At 43.1% G+C, this 18,734-nt stretch overlaps 3 protein-coding genes across 5 annotated transcripts; 2 read left to right on the top strand and 1 right to left on the bottom strand.

The window, feature by feature from the left end:
• Window positions 1–4,015: 4,015 nt before the first annotated feature.
• On the top strand, window positions 4,016–13,399 carry LOC103698700 (protein RGF1 INDUCIBLE TRANSCRIPTION FACTOR 1-like). Of its 3 annotated transcripts, XM_017841044.5 has the most exons (4): window positions 4,016–4,410; window positions 4,508–4,732; window positions 4,840–5,107; window positions 12,915–13,399. In XM_017841044.5, the coding sequence occupies exons 1-3, from the start codon at window positions 4,204–4,206 to the stop codon at window positions 5,092–5,094; spliced, it is 687 nt and encodes a 228-aa protein (XP_017696533.2). In that variant the 5' UTR covers window positions 4,016–4,203; the 3' UTR covers window positions 5,095–5,107; window positions 12,915–13,399. The 3 variants fall into 3 exon arrangements, with proteins under 3 accessions (XP_017696533.2, XP_089782045.1, XP_008778965.2); XM_089925919.1 differs by lacking the exon at window positions 12,915–13,399 and having other exon boundaries at window positions 4,508–4,727; window positions 4,840–5,001; XM_008780743.6 differs by lacking the exon at window positions 12,915–13,399 and having other exon boundaries at window positions 4,018–4,410; window positions 4,840–6,018.
• LOC103699979 (uncharacterized) lies at window positions 6,423–10,473 on the top strand. Its single transcript, XM_039115365.3, has one exon. It carries the CDS (start codon window positions 9,478–9,480, stop codon window positions 10,216–10,218), a length of 741 nt encoding a protein of 246 aa, XP_038971293.2. The 5' UTR covers window positions 6,423–9,477; the 3' UTR covers window positions 10,219–10,473.
• LOC103699971 (putative ADP-ribosylation factor GTPase-activating protein AGD6) lies at window positions 11,133–15,120 on the bottom strand. Its single transcript, XM_008781958.5, has 3 exons — window positions 14,316–15,120; window positions 12,274–12,363; window positions 11,133–11,940 (listed from the first exon to the last, which is right to left on the bottom strand). Exons 1-3 carry the CDS (start codon window positions 15,102–15,104, stop codon window positions 11,578–11,580), a joined length of 1,242 nt encoding a protein of 413 aa, XP_008780180.3. The 5' UTR covers window positions 15,105–15,120; the 3' UTR covers window positions 11,133–11,577.
• Window positions 15,121–18,734: the final 3,614 nt, after the last annotated feature.

Genomic DNA, 18,734 nt, shown 5'->3' with positions numbered 1-18,734 from the left:
ACCTCAAAAGGCCGACCTCGTCCACATGCTGCGGCCATGCCCTGCAGCAGCCTTACCGCACCATGCTTTGCTTGCCGGCCACGCCATGGCATATCAATCAGGGACCATATCCTGCTACGACTGTCAACGCCTCACCATTCCCAAGAATGTACTGCACTGCGCGCCACAAGCAAGCTCTGGCTACGCGCCATCTCCTCCCATGATGGAAACGGGCCATCCACGGCAACTCAATTACTTCACACGCCCACGTCCAATCGTGACGGTAACTCATTAATTTGTCCAGTCACATCACAGGTAACCCTACCACTCTTTCTATAAAAAAGAAGGCTTCTTCCTCCCAAAAGGGGGCTTCGGACGGGGAAATACGGTCCATCTCCTTCTCCAAAATTAAGCCCCCCTCTGACTTAAGCATCGGAGGGCCGGCGCCGGAAACCCCGGCCACCGGCTTTTTGCAGGCCCCCCATGGAGGATGCCGCTCGCCGACGGATCGCCGCCCGCCAATGTTCGCCGGAGCCCCTTCCTCCTCAGCCGACGGCCGCCCCCGGGTCCAATTTTCAGCAACACATTGTACTCTATTCTCTTTTTGAGCAGCACAAGATTGAAGTTTGAAGAATATTGACATAAGCAGCCAGCACGAGCATTGCCATGACCGAAGCTTGGAGAATACTCATAGCAACTCTTTCTTGTTAAAGCGGAAAATAATCTGGCCTTTGGCTTTTAGATGTTGCAACTCATTCATTATTGATACCGTAGTTGGGTGGAGAGTGTGATTTACATTGACTTTCTTCTTATCTTGTCCATAGATCGAGGCTGGTGCTAGCTGATCTAGTAATTATCTTGTCTAATGGACTTTATTAAGAAGGCGAACATGAATTTAAGGAAGTGCATGGGTTAAGAGTAAAGCATTTTGTCCGATATCCAAACAAACAAACAACCCGTTTGTTATTCAATTTAGCCGCAGGGCTTATCGAATAGTCATCAGTTCCATTATGAGTAGCAATCTTTCAATTAAATGACTGCTTTTATGCGGCCAGACTGAACCTCCGTGTGAATGATATTAACATGTTAAGTTCAGGCTATCTTGAATTTTGCAAAGAAAGCAGATGGCCCCAATTGATCCCCGGGAAAAGATTAATCATGCTAATTTTGTAGACTTAACACACCATGGGATCATAACGCTCTTCTTGGCGTATATTCTATGTGTTTGTGTATTCTACAGTAGGGATTTAGACTTGAAGCATGAGAATAATGTCTATCTTGATAGTTTAGATTTATTTAAGTAAATATACGGTAATAACTCAGGATCTCACTCAAAATGGATAGTTAGAAGGTATTATTTGGATTTTTTGATCCTATATAAGTATATAAGATCTACTTAGTAGATAACCGATGTGGAATTAAACACACGCCCGCACGGATCCTTACATAGTGGTTTGGAACGTGACTGATAAATGGTATCAGAATGGACCCGGCCCGTAACCTATGCATACTAGAGAATATTGTAGCACGGATTCATTGGGGCTAACCACGAGCCGATCGTGGTGTTTGTGATTAGATTTGAATGAATTTGAACCCTTAGCCTGACAAGAACGTCAAAACTTAAACAAGTGGAGTATGTGAGGACCCGTGCGAGTATGTGTTTAGTTCCACATCGGTTATTTGTTAAGTAGATCTTAGATACTTATATAGGATCACGGAACCTAAATAATACCTTTCGGCTAGCTATTTTGGATGAGCTCCTAAGTTATTACATATGCCTTAACAACTAAATAAAATATAGATCAGAGTTCTATTCCATAGAGTATATAGATAAAACTCAATGCCTTACTTTCGCATGTCTTACCAAGTCGAGAGGAACCTTGTATCAATCAGAGATAGGTTAGCATCCTTATCATAATTAAATGAACACATGCTTTTGTTCAATCAGAGAATTCCTTAAAACGACGAGGCCATGTGAGAAGGAGAGCATCTTCCAACATTGTCCGGTATGCATCTTTTGCACATGGCGTACTAATATTTTAAAAATCAATGACAGCATTTGTATTGAGATAGGAGATTTAAAATTTAGTTCTTCATTAAAAAAAAAAATCAAAATCAAAATCCAGCAAAATTTTAATTAGCAGCAACAAAATTTCATTACGACCCCATATAGATATACTACTACTACTTGTCGACTGTTTTATATTTATTTTCTAAAAAATGTAATGATATTATTTATGATGTGATCTCTTTTCAATGAAAGATGACAAATCAAAAACAATAGCAGCACATACTTTAAGGTACATATTAACCAATTTTGTTCATACCTTTTAAGTTCTATTTATTTTCCATTAAATGTATGGTTGGTGTAACTTCAATTCCAATCTTCATATTATATAATCATCTAGGACTCGAAAATTTTGTTGTCCCATTATTACTTTTTTTCAAAAAAAAAAAAAACACCGGCTGTCCTGCCTCCTTTGAAGCACTCCATGCACACTTTTACATGTTTTTCTTGTTCTTCCTCATTTGTAGAAATAAACTTATATATCTTTCTCTTGTTTTTATGTCATTTGTCACTGTAATATAACAAGATATTATTATGGAAGGGCTTCTATTGCATCTGTAGATCCATAAGCGCATGTTTGTATCTCTCCAATGTGAATTCTATTATTGAGGTTTGTGATGGATAGAGCTATCTATCATGCCGTTGAAGTTATTGAAACTACTATAGTTGTTTTATTTGGGATGGTCAGGGATATATGGGTTTCTCTCTCTGCTACTATAATGCCCAGGTATGTTCTTGCATTTTGGGAGCCCCCACCTTCTGACCACCTAAAGATGAATTTTGATGATAGTCTGCCAGATGGCGGAGGTTGTATCAGTGTTGCATTTATGATCAGAGACCACGATTCCAGGTTGATTGATGCGGAAGGGCGACGTACCTTTGAGGCATTAGTTCTTAAGACGGAACTCGAGACCGCGTGAGAGGAAATCTCCTATGCGAGGCGAGTGTTAGAGGTTGGAAGCATCATCCCTAAGAGGAATTGAGCGGAGGTGACTGAGCATATTCTATAGGAGGGGCCAGGAGAGATAGATCATCCGCTTCTAGATGACATTCGAAGGTTGTTGAGGAAGTATGGTGTCTTTCAAGTTGTGCATATGTTCTGGGAGGCAAATAGAGTTGCTGATTGAATCGTCTCCTTTGCTGCTCACCATTCTAAAGAGATTTTTTTAATCTATTTTGTATCTCTTCCTCTACCTCTGTGTCGTATCCTGTCATTTGACTCAGATGGTAGTGCTTATGTGAGGCTAGTGTGAGCAGCCGATATATCAATATATATATATATATATATATATATATATATATATATATATATATATATATATATATATATATATATATATATATATATCATTAATTAAAGTGGTTGTCCTAAGTCAATAGTTACGAACCAAACAAATTACAATGGGAACTTTCTGTGGAAATAGACTATATAATACTTTCAGCCTTGAATTGATAAAAGCTCCCACTCAACTAGTATAGCTCAAACATATTTTGCATCCAGTCCGTGTGTCATTGGACGCCACTCATGTCACGCCACATGTGCTAACCGATCCACGTGTGATCCACGTGGCCCCCTTTTTCTTTCCCGCAAAGGCCATGTTTTCGACCCCCGCGAGCCTCGCGCCGCTCATCCGTCTCCTCCCAAACACCATCTCATGCCATCCTCTACGAGAAACACCGGGGCCCACAAACAATTCTCGCTCCCGACTGATCAAATCCCGAAAGCTCGCCAAACAGCATTCTTTTGTGTTGGCAACCAAACAGCTGATCCGCTCCATTGGACTCTTAGGTGGCGGTGGTGGCGAGGTGCCGACCCGGTGATGGTAGCGGCTGCGAACCGGCGCAAAGTACACCCCAAGAAACCTAGGCCTAGACGTACCACCCCCGATCCCCTCTCCGCATCCGACGGCCCAGGGTCCTTCCCGTCCAACCCCTCTATATATCAGCCGTCCGTCCGTTGCACCAGCTCCCGTTTTTTATTCTCCTATCAATTATTAAGTTAATGTTATAATGTCCGTCCCTACCGGCCAAGGCGTTGGTGTAGTTGAGTTCTAACTTCGCAACTCCTCCACACCTCCCCTCTCTTTTATTTCTCTCTCTCTCTCTCTCGTCGTCGCATTGCCGGCATTGCGATCTTCGGCCGACCGCCGGCGGCGATGATGATGAGGAGGGTGGCGGCGTCGCTGGTGCCGCCGTGGCTGGAGCCCCTCCTCACCACATCCTTCTTCGCCGCCTGCCCTTCCCATTCCGACGCCGCCAGGAGCGAATGCAACATGTACTGCCTCGACTGCTCCTCCTCCACCTCCGGCGCCTTCTGCTTCTACTGTCGCTCCGACCGCCACTCCGGCCACCGGGTCATCCAGGTCCGCTGCATTTCCCGATCTATCTGATGATTTTAGGGTTTCTTTTCTTTCTTCTTGAGATTAAAAATGGGATGGTGGGCGGTGGCCGGGAACGCAGATAAGGCGGTCATCGTACCACGACGTGGTGCGGGTGGCGGAGATCCAGAAGGTTCTGGACATCACCGGGGTGCAGACGTACGTGATCAACAGCGCGCGCGTGCTCTTCCTCAACGAGCGCCCCCAGCCACGTGCGGGCGCCAAGGCCGCCGCCTCCCCTCACACGTGCGAGATCTGCGCCCGCTCCCTCCTCGACCCCTTCCGCTTCTGCTCCATCGGCTGTAAGGTTACCCCCACTTGCTTTCCCCTCTCTCTCTCCCTCCTCTTCTCATCAAAATTCGTGCGTGCATCCCCTCGTCATTCTCACTTTTGTTCCATCTTCACTCTATACAGCTGGCGGGGATAACTAGGAATGGGGACGCGAGCTTCGTGCTGAAGGGGAGCGGCGGAGAGACCGATGAGCAGGCGAGCGAGAGCGGGAGGGCGGAGGAGGATATCAGGCGGTTACCGGACCGCGGAGGTGGATCGCGTGAAGGGCCAAGGAGCGGCATCGGGCTCCCCGCGCCTTCTTCTTCGTCTTCGTTGTCTGCTTTGCCCAGCTCGAGGAGGCGAAAAGGAATTCCCCACCGCGCCCCTTTTGGCTCCTGACGGCGAAAAAAAGGTCGCAAGATTTCTCCTCTCTCTTACCATCGCATACCAAAAAAATAAAAAAAATAAAAAAATAGAAAAGTAAAAATAGTGGGGGAAAAAAATAATGTTATATTTGAATTAACAATGTAAGTTGGGTTACAGAATGGGATGGATGATTTGATTCTATTTTGCTACCATTATCTCTCGTGGTTGGGGTTTTGTGGGGTTTGTGAGTTTGTGTGGTGGCGTGTCAAATTGGAATTAATACGAGTGGGGTCCGGGTCGGCCAAACCCACCACATGGATGGTGATTCGGTTAGGGGTGGAAAGGGCGAGAGAGGCTCCTAAATTTTATTTCAATACCTTAGCCCTCGCCAACCTTGTTAGATCTTGATTGGGTTTGGAGAAACCCATGCTTCTTTTGGGCCCTCTCCCCAACAATAACTACGTGCTTCATAGCACCATCACCCACCCAACTGCCCGTCCAACGTTGCAGGAGGGGATTCGTTCATAGAGCGCCACATCAGCATGACATAGGATGGGTGACTTGGTGGGTGCCGTAGGGGTGCTGCTTGGCGTTGTCCGTTGCTCGATTCCTGCGTCTTATCAACTGGCTTGTGGAAGGTTGACATCCATTTCAGGGACCACTGTGGGGCCTTGGGATTAAAAAGGGGACCGCCTTGAGGGGGGAAATGGAGAAGATTAATGGGAAGTGGGTGTTAAATAAAGGGTAATTGTAGCTTTTGGTCGTTCTTGTGGGGTTTTGTAGTTGATTTTGTTTGTCCTTAAGTTGTGTCCTTGAGCGCTCTAAGACAAGGTTATGGCGCTGTTAGGCTGTTAGACGTCCATCATTGATAACTAAAATAATAGAATTGAGATTCTTCTTCTAGAGAATTTATTTTGTTGACTTGTTGCCTTGCAAAGAATTTTAGTCTTGATCGGTTCCCGATGCGTTTCTTTATTGAGTGCATGGTATGGAATGACACATGAAGGTATGATGCAAATGAGTATTTTTGGTGAGCAATGTGATCCCGTTGTTTCCTATTTTCATCACTTTTGATGTCCTCGTTTTCATGTTTGCATCATGATGAACAATCTTTTATGTTGGCCCTTTCGTCTTGGAGAGTTTCTTGGTGTGAAGCCAAATTAACATTGTCAAAAGCTATGAAGTGTCCACCAATTCTAAGTTTGAAATGCACTCAACCTTTTAATAAGCATGTTTGAACTCAATTCAAGCTTGAATAGAAGCTAGATTCTAGTTTGAATTAAGGCTTGGTCCAAGCTTAAGCTAAAGTTTATTTAATTATAACACAAATAATCCACTAAGTAGTTGATTGATCTAAGTGTTTCAGGTATGTGATTGATCTAACCGTTTTAGGTACTTGTCTCAAAATTAATTTTGAGCTAGAGATCCAAGTTCAATTAAATTGAGCATGCCAGACATAGATTCAAAGTTCAAGCTAAGCATAGACAAAATTTGAGTTGCTCGGATATATTGATAGTTGTACAATAATCCCCTCTACATGTTGGATGGGGAAAATAGGCAAAGTGGTGGGCCAAACTTTACAATACAATTTTTTTCAAAAAAAAAAAAAAAAAAAATCTAGTTGTAAGCACTTTAGTGAAAAGGAAGGAAGCCAACTGCTAACCACATGCCTCTAGAAAGATTCTTTCTTCTATCTAATGTGGGACATCTTCCAAGGAAAAAGTTTCCTTCATTAATAAGCCATTCATTATTCAATTATAAATTGGACTAGAGCCATTTAGACATATTTCTTTGAATTTCAAGGTATAACGTGATATGTTGTATATCAATCATGTGGTGGTTCCAAAAAAAAAAAGGTTAGAAAGGCACTGCTTATAAGTCCTCAAGTGCAACATTGGCTCCCAACTACTGCTTTGCCCACTTTTGTTTTGTGCAGGATAATTTACAGGGACTTAAAAAAATCTCAATTATATCTCAAGTTTTATAATAAAATTATGATTATATTTGAAAAGAAAATGATTACACAAGAAGGAAAAACACATCTTTTTCACATAGAGTATTTTGCCTTATTTATCAGAAAGGAGTAATATAAGTAGATAAGCATAGGGTTTTTTTTTTAGAAAAAAAAAAGTCCAGTAAACTGTGGCATGTACTTGAAAGCATTTGCTGCTAGAGATATCCATTGGACAGAAAAAACTAGCAAGATACATACATACATGCGTGCGTACGTACATACATACTTATGTGTGTGTGTGTATTTATGTTTATCATAAGAGCAACATCCTACAATATGAAATGGTTGGTGGTTATTGTATCAAAAAAACTAATGGAAAAGGAAAAGAAAAGAAAAGAAAAGTTGGTGGCTATAAAACTTTCTTAGAATTTGATGTGCCGCTGTTAATTGCGTATCACTTTTCTAAGACTTGTCCACCTATTCCACAATAATTGGAGTTCTATAATTTAATCGCATCCAAATATTCTGACACTGAAAATGCCATAGACATTCCAAAGGAAGAGAAGGAACCCAACACCTCTTCAGATCAGCACCTTGGCCATAACCTGGTCAGGATGGAAACTTATGTCGCTAACTTGACTCACCTGTCTCTTTTTCCTCCCTTTGTACTTCTTTTGTAGACTGCAGTTACAGGCAGCATTTTGTACTACCTTCATATATATCCTTAATGAAGAGAGGTGGACTTTCACTCCTATTTCTCAGAAAAAAAAGTAGCAAGAACATAAAAAAAAAAAAAAAATCAAGTGCTTGCTTCATTTCAAATGTATCACTTTGAAGGGAAAGTGGTACTACGACTTGGCGACTTTCATGTGACAATAATAATGCTATTTAATATTTTTAACATAAACTGTAAAATATAGAACTATTTCTTTTGATCTATAATGATATTTTTTAATTTTAACACAGTCAGCAATCTCAAATCATGTTTTCTATAGTGTTCTCTCTCTTTGCAATCTTTTCTCATATTGTATTAGGAGGATATGAAGAGAAATGAGCATGCTTTAGCAATGTTCTAACTCTAGGCAACTTGCTCTAACTCTAAGCAGCAGCTTTCCTTTTGAAATTTGAACCTTGCCATGCATATCTAACAAATTTTAACAATCTCATACATTAAAACCTTGGAGGTGCAATTAGGGCTTGCTTCAACATGAACCTATCCACCCAAACTGCTTGTCGACTAGGGTTGGCTTGAAGTTTTATAAACTTGATTAGGCTTGTGTTCAAAAATCTCATCCTGATCCGAAGCAAGATTGAGTTAGGATTGACCTTCAATCCAAAACCCAACCTCTATCTAATCAAAATTTGATCCAACCCAACACAATCCAACTTAAGCCGATTCAACCCGATATACAAAAGAAATAAATAATTTATATTTATATTTTATATAGATTACTTATATATTCATATAATTATATCTTTAATTTTATAAAATTACGTAAAAATACGTTATTGAAATTTATGAACAATGGAAATTTATAAGTGATTAGTTTACAATCAACAGATATTAGATCAATAAAAATATCACAAACATTTTTTTTTCTATTTTAAAATTTCTATTCAACTTGATTTAAGTCAATTAATATTGCGCAAACCAACTCTAGCCGACGAATCTGGCTTAATCTGGCTTGTCCGCCCCAACTTGAATTTAGCTCATAATGAATGTGGGTTGGGTCGAATTAGAGTTCAAATATTTAGAGAATCGATTGGCTTAGGGTTTGCCCTCAGGTTGATCTAAGGTGCCTGAGTTGTAGCTCTATCAAAGCTATTATAACATTTGCATGATGGAACAATTCAGCATTAGCAAACAACTATTACCATATAGATAACCAGGCGAGAACTTTGACATTGTATGTGTGCCATAAACAACCAATGGAAATAAAGTTTCCGTTCTGCAGATGTCATTCACAAAACCTACTTCATATGGCAATGAGGCTTTCATTGTTGTTTTTCTCTTTTTGGCTTAGTAGGCTGGAATTTTAATAGGCAGATATACCAGAATACAATTGATATTATTATGCTATCCTGACCCTGAGATGACCCTCATCCACTGCCGTCCCAAGTCGAACCAACGCCTCCTTTATAGTACCATGTCCTCACCGAACCCCATCCCTGGCCCACCAAATTCATTGAGCGTGCGACCGCACACATGCATCGGTCCTGGGGACTTCAAAGGGGTTCAAAGTGACACCCAACTGCCCAACCGCCTGATGGAACTGCCTTCCGGACTCCTTAGAAGATGCCCGGCAACTCCCCACGTTTCCCTTTGCCTCCAACCGCTGGGACACGTGTACCCCAGGTGTCAACTCCCGAGGCCACGATTCCCACGTATACATGCCCCCTACTTTGCCTTGCTCCGTTCCAATCGCCACAGTTCGTACCCCTGCTGAGAAAACAGAGAGGAAATGGCTCCAAAGGGCCAGAGAAGGGTGGTGGGCACCTTCGTGAAGACTACGAGGAAGTTGGTCGAGGAGACCCTCCAGGTCTCGGTCGAGGGTGGAGAAGGGAGCGGAGAACAAAACCATTCCAAGGAGCCCAAGGTGGTGGAGACGGCACTGGAAGAAAAGAAAGCACAAGAGTCCCAAACTTCGGTTCACCCCAACAAGAGACAGGAAGAGTATAAAGAAGCTCCCAAAGAGGGAGCAGAGGAACCTCCTCAGAGGGATGAGAAACAAGGGAAAGAAGGCAGAGGAGGAGGAGAAGAAGATAAGGAGGAGCCTCCTAAAGGAGAAAAGAAACCAAAGAAGGAAGTAGCGGTAGTAGAAGAAGAAGAGAAGGGGAAGAAGAGAGGGAGAGGAGAGGGGGGGAGGAGGAGGAGGAGGAGGAAGAGGTATGGTGGTGGCGGTGTGGACGGGGTTGGAGGAGGCTACAAGAGGTATGTGTTTAGGGTGCTGAAGCAGGTGCACCCAGGGATGGGGGTGTCGTCGAGGGCGATGGCGGTGCTCGACGGCATGATGGCCGATATGTTCGAGAGGCTGGCGGACGAGGCGGCGAGGCTCTCCAGGTACTCGGGGAAGGCGACCCTGTCATCCAGAGAGATCCAGGATGCAGTGCGCCTGGTGCTGCCTGGGGAGCTCGGCAAGCATGCCATCTCTGAGGGGACGAAAGCTGTGTCCAACTACATGTCAGCCGACCATGGCGCCTAGTCTTTAGTGGTTCAATGTTAAGTGGGGATAGTTTGGTACGGGTCTTAGTTTTTTGTTTCACCTCTTTTGTCCTTTCTTCTTAGTCCTTTTTTTTTGATTTTTTAAGGCATCTTAGGGAGGTTTTGGGTTGAAATCCCCTACTGTTTTGGTGCTGATTAGGGGCCCTAACGACTACACTCTGTCTTCACTAACTTGGATGATGTTGCTTTTCTCCTCCTTGAGAAAGCTTCGTTTTCCTTTGTGTTTTTGGACTGATATATGTTGTTTATGTTCTTGCTCTAAATGTTATTGGTGTTCTGGCGCCTAAGGGAAACTTAATCTTGTTATGTTGGCTGATGTCGTGTCATGAATAAGTAGTTGCAATTTGTTAGTTATACTGGGAATTCGACTAATAATAGACGTTCAGGTTACTAGCAACTAAGAGAAGACAGGGCTGTGGATTTCTCTCTCACTCTCTCTCCATCAAGTAGGTAATTAAGTAATGAGGGGAAGGGTGAGGACTTATCCACATAGAGGATAGAGCTTTAAAAGTTTGCCAGGACACTATAAGAGCATGTTAAATCAGAACAAGAAATCTAGTGTGCCAAAATTTAGGGGAAAAGGGCATTCTAATAAGTCAATTAAATTGCAGGGGATGGAAGGAGAAATATTAAGGTTCAAGGAGGAGAGCAACAAAAGTCTCTTTCCATTATCAGCGAAATGGGAAGAGCACGGAGGTCCGAATCTAATAGGGGGCGGCCGAACTAGTTTTATGGGTGCATGAATGGTCTTAGAATGGATGGTAGGCAAGAAACTGATTCAAATTTTTGTGGTGCTTTTCTATCGAGCCAGGAGATGAAACATTAACATAGTTCAATTAAAAAAATTAAAAAAGTGTACGTAGGATACAATGATTGATTATTAAGACTACAGAGCTGATACGAACCGCAAAGATTAATCAATGAAGCCATTTGAGTGCCAACAAAAACTAGCAGCCACGCTTACCAGCTGAGTTACAATGGTCGGCACCTCTATTGAGCACTTCAATATTTTTTCTTGTGCTCCTCTCCCCATCTCATCTATCAATGAGATATGCAATGGTTCACCACCTTTGTGCTCACAAAACTAATCTTTCTTGTGTTCAAATTATTTAGGTCTTCACCAAATCTAGATTCAACTAGCTCTACCTTGTCCAAATTCCATGCAGTTGAGTAATTGAAAAATTCTCCACTTTATCCAGACCTTGAGCATGAAGCTCGATCAGTATTTGCCCGGCCTTCTACATGGAGTACGAGTAGGATGCAAAAAAATATACTAACAATAGTTTACAAAGACTAGCATTTTATTCAGAGATCTTGAAATGGGCAATCTTCATCATCCCTAATCATCCCATTCTATGTCTTTGTGAGCTCTATTAGGATTGCCTCCATCTTTTTGCCTGCCAGAAGGAGAAACTGGACTGTCAGTATCCCAATCATCCAATTCATTCAAATGGAAGCTGGTGCTGTTGATATATTTGTGCCGAGGAGTCCCGGCGCTGCCATCGCTATCGATTTCTCTTCGGGGCTGAAGCCCTTCCATTTTCCACCCTGCACCATCTCCTGCATATTCCTCGACCTTCTGGGATGCCATTGTCATAATGCCCTTCATGATTCCCCAAGTCCTTTGCCCAAGTTCGGTTGTCTTCTGAGCTATCACATTGACAGTTTCATTTACCTTCTCATCATACCCACCTTCAGCCACCTGCCAGCAAATTCACAAGTGCAATGTGTTCAGAATTATATACGTCGGGGCTTTAGGAGGCCTGTTCTTTTTCTCAGGGCCATGCTTTCTTGACTTGAACTTGATTCTTTTCTTGTTATCCATGCAGCATTCACAGAAATATTTGGTGCCGCTACATCATGCGCTTGGCTAAGCTTTGTGCATATTGCAGGAACAAGTTGCATCTAACTCTAGAATGATATGAGTTATTGCCTTTCTATTAAGAAATAAACTAATCATAAGGCTAAAAGGATTTGTAGTTCATTTCAAGTGACAGACCCTGATACAAGTGAAGAATTGGGTAGACGAGATTACCTTGGAGCTCAGCTCCTTCGTTCCAGTCTGAACTGCATTAGCTGCAGATTGTACAGCAGATGATGCAACCATCGATAACCGGACAAAGCTCTGGTAGACGGAACGAAGAAAAATAAGTCGCATGAAAGTTAGGTTTATTCTCTCCTAAAGTGAAATTCTTAGAAGAAGGTAATATTTTGATCAACAGCAGTGCAAGAAAAGCTTCTAGCTTGGATGTGAAACAAAGGCATGCCCAAAACACAGAAAAAGGAATGTATGCATTACATGAATCAGTGCTTTACTACCCTTTTACCAAAGAAAAACAGTGATCAAATGCAGAACCTGTAGCTTCAACTGCCATATATAATTCAGTGAATGGGGTCATCTGTCCCAAGAAAGTACTGAAAAGCAATGATGTATGCTCTGCTTTGTACTTAAATCGGCGAATGCTATTGTTTACCCAAAGAAAGGCCATGGGCAATGATGCATGTTGTAATTTGAGCTTAACAAGTAATTTGAGGCAGTTAAAAACAAAATTTTAGTTACCAACTATTCAATTTTGAAGAGCTTTAGTTGGCTGTTTAAGTGTTCACCAAAACTGCCAACTAAAGCCGGTGTGCATGACCTGCTTAATTGTTTACTAGTGTTCTTTGCAATGCCAGGGTGGAATCCTGCAACTATTTGTTTCTTCACTGTCCTGTAAAGTAAAGGGCTTATGGAGAAGGATAAGACGATGTGCAGGTATTATTAAGGGAAGACCACCTTCCCTACCATCCGTCTGGACTCAACCAATCAGATGGGCCTGGGATCAAATTGTCCTTGCTGTTTGCTGGCAAGTGTGGAAGGAGGGAAATGACAGGTGTTTCTTAGGAAGAAAACCTCTCCTACTGCAGTGCTCATGGCAACTTTAATCCCATGCTGGGAGTGCTCCATGCTTTGGCGAAAGAGCTGAAAGTCATGGTAATTTGCACTGAACCTAAGTCATCTGTAACTCTAGCTCTTTCCCTGTGTAATCCTTTCTTTTTTTTATAATAAAAGCTGGTTGAGGGAAGTGTTCAGCTTTCTCCAATCTTCTCTGTTTTTTATTTGAAAAACTGAAAAAGTATTTATTAGCCGGAAGCAATGAAGAAAATTTTGATGTTTGTTAAGATGTTCTAATCTATGTTTTTTTGATGGAAGATGTTCTAATCTATGTTGATTAGCTTGGATTGCATGTTAAAGGTCAGAAAGGCGAATATCATCTGAATCAGCAAATGTACAAGACTATTTTCGCAGTCTTTGCATCTTAACATATGAAGCCATTAAATTCAATTAGCTTTGAAATTGATCTCTGAACTTCTCCCATCTTCATCTCTCTTTCCACATATAAACCATCTCCTAAATTCAGCTTAAGCTCTCTATGAAAAATTTGTATCAGATATATGATTCGAATTGCCATATTCGAATTGCTGTATATATAAGTTGAGCCGCCAGATATAGTAAAATACAACAATAAAATTTTATGATTATGAAAAAGATACTAGAGACCGGAGATAGTATAATATAATAGTAAAATCTTATGATTTGATACAAATACTAATTTTGAATGTGACAATCAGATCCCATAATTTTTAGAAATTGATCTGAGATATCATATCAAAATTGTGAATACAATATGTAACAGTTGTGATATCATACCAAGACTGTATATGTAATATGTAGTAGTTGTAATATCCAATATCATATATACTATAATAAACGAGATTGTGCATGATTCTAAGATGTAATACTCTATAATCATGTTCCTATTCTTTGTCATATATTTTTTCTTCTGCTTCTTAAAATTATTCCTCCTCTGCTCCTTGCAAGAGAATATCATGTACAAAGTGCAATAGGATGCTAGAAACAGCAAAATTATTACTTAGGAGGCACAGAGTTTATCTCATTCATTCACCTCTTGTCAAACAGCAGCCTAATTAACACCAGATATGGTAATAATTATGACAAGCTAAATTTGGATGGAATAGATTCCACATTGCTGCCGCCAAATTCATCAGTAATCATCAACAATTCAACGAACTCACCTCAGACATGGCCATCACTGCGCCGGAGATGAGATCACCACCGCCTGTCGACCCAAACCCGTCCGGCCGCCGCCTATTCTCTTCCATCTTCCTCTCTAGAAGCTCATCTTTACCGATCCCACTCCCGTTCACCGTGGCCGCCAGTATACTCCCCAAGGACCATGACCGGCACGGCCGCCCGCCGCCGCCGCCGCCATCTCCGATCCCAAGGTCTGACTCCAGATCCTCCCCTACCGACTGATTCCTCCGAAGCACGCCGCCGCGGGCGCCGGCGGTGGATTTGGATCTAGAGGATAGGGAATCTCGGAAGTAGTAAATATCGTCGTCGTCGTCGTCGTCCCAGTCGTCGGAGGGGAGGGGGCGGGGTGGTCGGGGGGAGACGGCGGAGGGGCCGCGGAAGGGGCGACGGTGGGCGAGGGCGTGCAGGCGGGAGCGGAAGAGGGCGGCGGCGAGGGAGGAGTACTTGAGGGGGATGGCGGCGCGGGGCGGGACGCCGCGGGCGGTGAGGAAGGCATTGAGGGCTCGGTTGCCGCCGGGGTTGGAGGCCATGAGGCGGAGGTGGGGGCCAGGCCAGGAGGCGTCGGTGGCGACGGGGCGGACGAAGCTGAGGCGGACACCGAGGCCGCGGTGGACGCCGGAGCATCCGGAGCACATGAACACGCCGTAAGTCACCGACGCCCACTCCGGCTGCTCGTTCCGCCGCCCGCAGTCCACACACCGCCCGTTGCCCGGCCGCAACTGCAGCTCTCGGAGTCGCCGGTGGCCCGGCGACGACGGCGAAGATGGCATTTTTTTCTTTTTTATGATGGATTCTAAATATTAGAAATTTAGAAGAAGAAAAATCGGATTTTAGTAGAAAACATTGGATTTTTTTTTATATTTTTTTTTTGTTATTCTTTGGACCTGTGGAAGCGGAAGGGGACGAGGACGGAGGTGGAGGAGCGCGCGATGAGGGCGGGAATTGGGCACGTGGAAAGAAGGTGAGGAGGTGGCGGGGTCAATGGCCGGGACTGGGCCGGCCCAGGTATGACTCGTTTGAAACAGTAGGCCCCGGGCCATCACATAACCCGATTATCCTGTCAGGCCGGGCTGGGCGCAGACTTGGGCCTGAATAAAAAATTTGGGCATATCACATATGACACCCATATGGATTGCCTGGTAATGTGGACTTGAGGCAGGCCATATATTCTTGCTCCTTACAAGAATACTTAAGATAGGAGTTCTGCTACAAATTATCCATCGGTGTGCCTGTTTGATGTGGCAATCAGGGATTAGTGCAGTATACAGTAGAGTCGATGGTTGAGGCCTACTGCTCGGCCTATCACAACCGTTGATTTGGCAGTGATCTTTAGCATTTTCTTTAATATAGTGAACTTAAAAAAAGCTGGGTTGAGCTTGACAAATTTGTCATGGGTTTTGTGGGCTTTTTCAAAAAAAGAAAACAACGGTCTGATTAAAGTTAAATTGGAGCCATGAGATCAAATGAAGGGTGGAGTCCAATTTGTGCTCCGAAATGCGTTAACTAAGCAAAACTCATGAAGATCACATTACATTACAAAGCTACAAAATCCCGGCCGCACCATTTTAATCATCAAAAACAGTGGCAACAATGATCAACCAAATGATTGTTTTAAATCTTAACATTCGGTAAGATAAATCCAAGGCATGCAATACTTCCATCATTAATTTGATTGAAGTCCTTTTTGAAGGAAAGAGAAGATAACTTCTAATGCACTAACTAATGCTGAGAAGATAAAACAGACCAGGTTGGAGCATTTAGCTATTAAAATGGTATTCCTTTTCTTTTCTTTTCTTTTTTTCACTCTTTTATTGCCTATGGTAACTTTGGGCAGCTTGACGATGACTAGTTTTGGTCTTCTGAGAAAAGCCAAAATGTATGCAACGACCTTGATCTTTAAGAGATAGGAGGCCCACAAAGTAGTTCGCTTTAAAGTCGTTTCTTCGACCGAAGACCGCTTTCTCTTGAGTTCCCCTCCCTTTACAGGCTTGTTATGGATTCGCTTCCAAAGTTTACTCTCGCTTTATTCCCTCATTACTAGATTTATCAACATGAGCTCATGTTCTAAGATGCCTGGGGTATATATATGCTAGCTTTAATGAAATTAAGCTTTCAAGCTGAATATGCTTCACTGGTCCGGAAAAAAAATGAATAAAAATATGCTTAATTGTGGATAGAGCTGTACTTAATTATTGTAAGCAAATAGATTTTGTTGCACAAAGTCCGTACTCTTGCATGGGGATCGCCTAATCTACAATGCCGGTTTGCGGACCCTATCACACTTGAGAAGGTCTAGATTGATCGACTCCTTGGTCGAATGCTCAGTATATTACCAGCTTGTGCTTGGCAATTCAGCTTCATAATTAAGCATCGGCCAAGAAAAGATGGTATCCAAACAATCGAATTTATGAGCCTCCATAGTTCTCCACCAGGTGAATATGCTTCTTCTTTGGGGATATCACTCATTTGAGAGATATGCCATCCTAGAGGTTGGTCATGTGCTATCTCTCCCTAGCTGGATTTTCATACATATGAGTGGAGTTCCATTTTTGTTCCTTAATGGGTGTCTAAAGCAAGGGCTCATGGCATACCGTGCCAGCTCGAACTGGGCGGTACAGAGCATGTAGTACCAATTTAGTATTGGTACACGGTAAGAATGGCGTATCTATAACAACTCAGAACCTCACCCAAAATGGCTAACTGGAAGATATTATTTGCGTTTCTTGATCCTGTATAAGTACCCAAGATCTACCCAGCAAATAATCGATGTAGGACTAAACACACATCCGCACGGATTCTCACATACTCTTCCGTTCAAGCCCTGATGTCCTCGTCAGGCTAAAGGTTCAAATCCGTTCAAATCTAATCACAAACACCACGATCGACCCGTGGTTAGCCGTAATGCATCTGTGCTGCAGTGTCCCCTATTCCACATAGGTTATGGGCTGGGCCCGCTCTGATACCATTTGCAACAACTCAGGACCTCACCCAAAATGGCTAGCCGGAAGGTATTATTTGGATTTTTCGATTCCATATAAGTACCTAAGATCTACCCAGCGAATAACCGATGTCGGACTAAATACACGTCCGCACGGGTTCTCACAGTACCGATACTCGGTATGTTAAAAAAATTCCGTACTGTATCATACTAATATTGTACTAGCATGGCACCGGCATGGGATCTAGTCCTAAGACGGCGAATTTTGCATTAGCCATTTTTAAATATAGAAATTTTGAACATCTAGACTTACTTATCAGAGAATTATAGAATAGGACCGCAAAGGGTAAAAAATTTGGGGTACGATATCTACATCACCAGAGACTTTTTCTATGGAACGTGCCCTGACACCAGTTTAATGAGGTCGGGATTAATGCCCCTCTTCTCTGCCCGAGATTCTTGGAACCGGTCCGGTTTGAACTGGGCTACCCCACGACCAGCTGAACCCGTTCTACCACCTTTTTTTTTTTTGAAGGTTTTGCTATGGCACTCCAGCAGTTCCGTTCATTTCAAAATGAACGATCCAGATTGTCTCACAGATAGCCGCAAATTGCCCATTTTTTGAAGGAGAAGTGTGCACGGGAATTACGTGCAAATACGTCAGGACCAAATTGGAACCGAATCAGGGAACCAAATTGGTCAGGGCTTGTGAGACTGAGCCCACTGAGATGCTGCTCTTTGGCTCACCTCCAATAGACCGGCTTCTTTGTAACGTCGGAACTGCTTCTTTGTAATCGGTGGTTGCCAACTCACCTCTCTCATTAGAAAACTGGCCTCCACCAAGGCTGCTCCCCACCTGTTCGACGAAATCTCCCACTCGGACGCCACCAGCTGTAAGACCAGCCGTCCTCCATACAATCATCCGATTTTGTGCTCGATTAAACTTCCAAAAGTACGAATTCATGACAAGCAGTAACAATAATTCCAAATAAAATTCTGAAAATTTTCTTTTAAATTTTTAAGGTTAATGAGAAACCAGAGTTACATGAACAATTAGAGTTCCTAATAACGAGGGTGGCTTTCAAATTGGGTTGCATCAATTCCAACGCCTTATTTTTTTTTCGTTCGTTTAAACACCCGTTCCTCGGATTCCATGGAATGGCCGGTGGCTGCGATCTACGGGAATTTGGACACGCACACGTGCCGCTGCCGGGTTCGAAGCGCCAGAAGAAGGGCAGGAGCTCCCGCCCCACACGCGTTTTCCGCGTGGCTCGTGTCGTTACTTTGCGGCCACCGTCTTGGATCCGGCCCGATCCGTGTTTCCGTGTCCGCACAGGAACGACTGCAGAGTCTGGGATGGCCTCGGGACCAGCGAATCTTCAACGACCGATCCTCCTTGGTTTCACCGAGTCATACTTTCCGGAAGCACGACTATCAAAGCATCCCTCTGATGAGCTATGAA

The sequence above is a fragment of the Phoenix dactylifera genome, chromosome 10 (assembly GCF_051530095.1).
Source record: "Phoenix dactylifera cultivar Ajwa chromosome 10, Ajwa_hap1_PhDact_Kaust_v1.1, whole genome shotgun sequence".
Classification (NCBI taxonomy): Eukaryota; Viridiplantae; Streptophyta; class Magnoliopsida; order Arecales; family Arecaceae; genus Phoenix; species Phoenix dactylifera.
The sequence above is the reverse complement of the archived record's forward strand: the minus strand, read 5'-3'. Positions and strand labels throughout refer to the sequence as shown.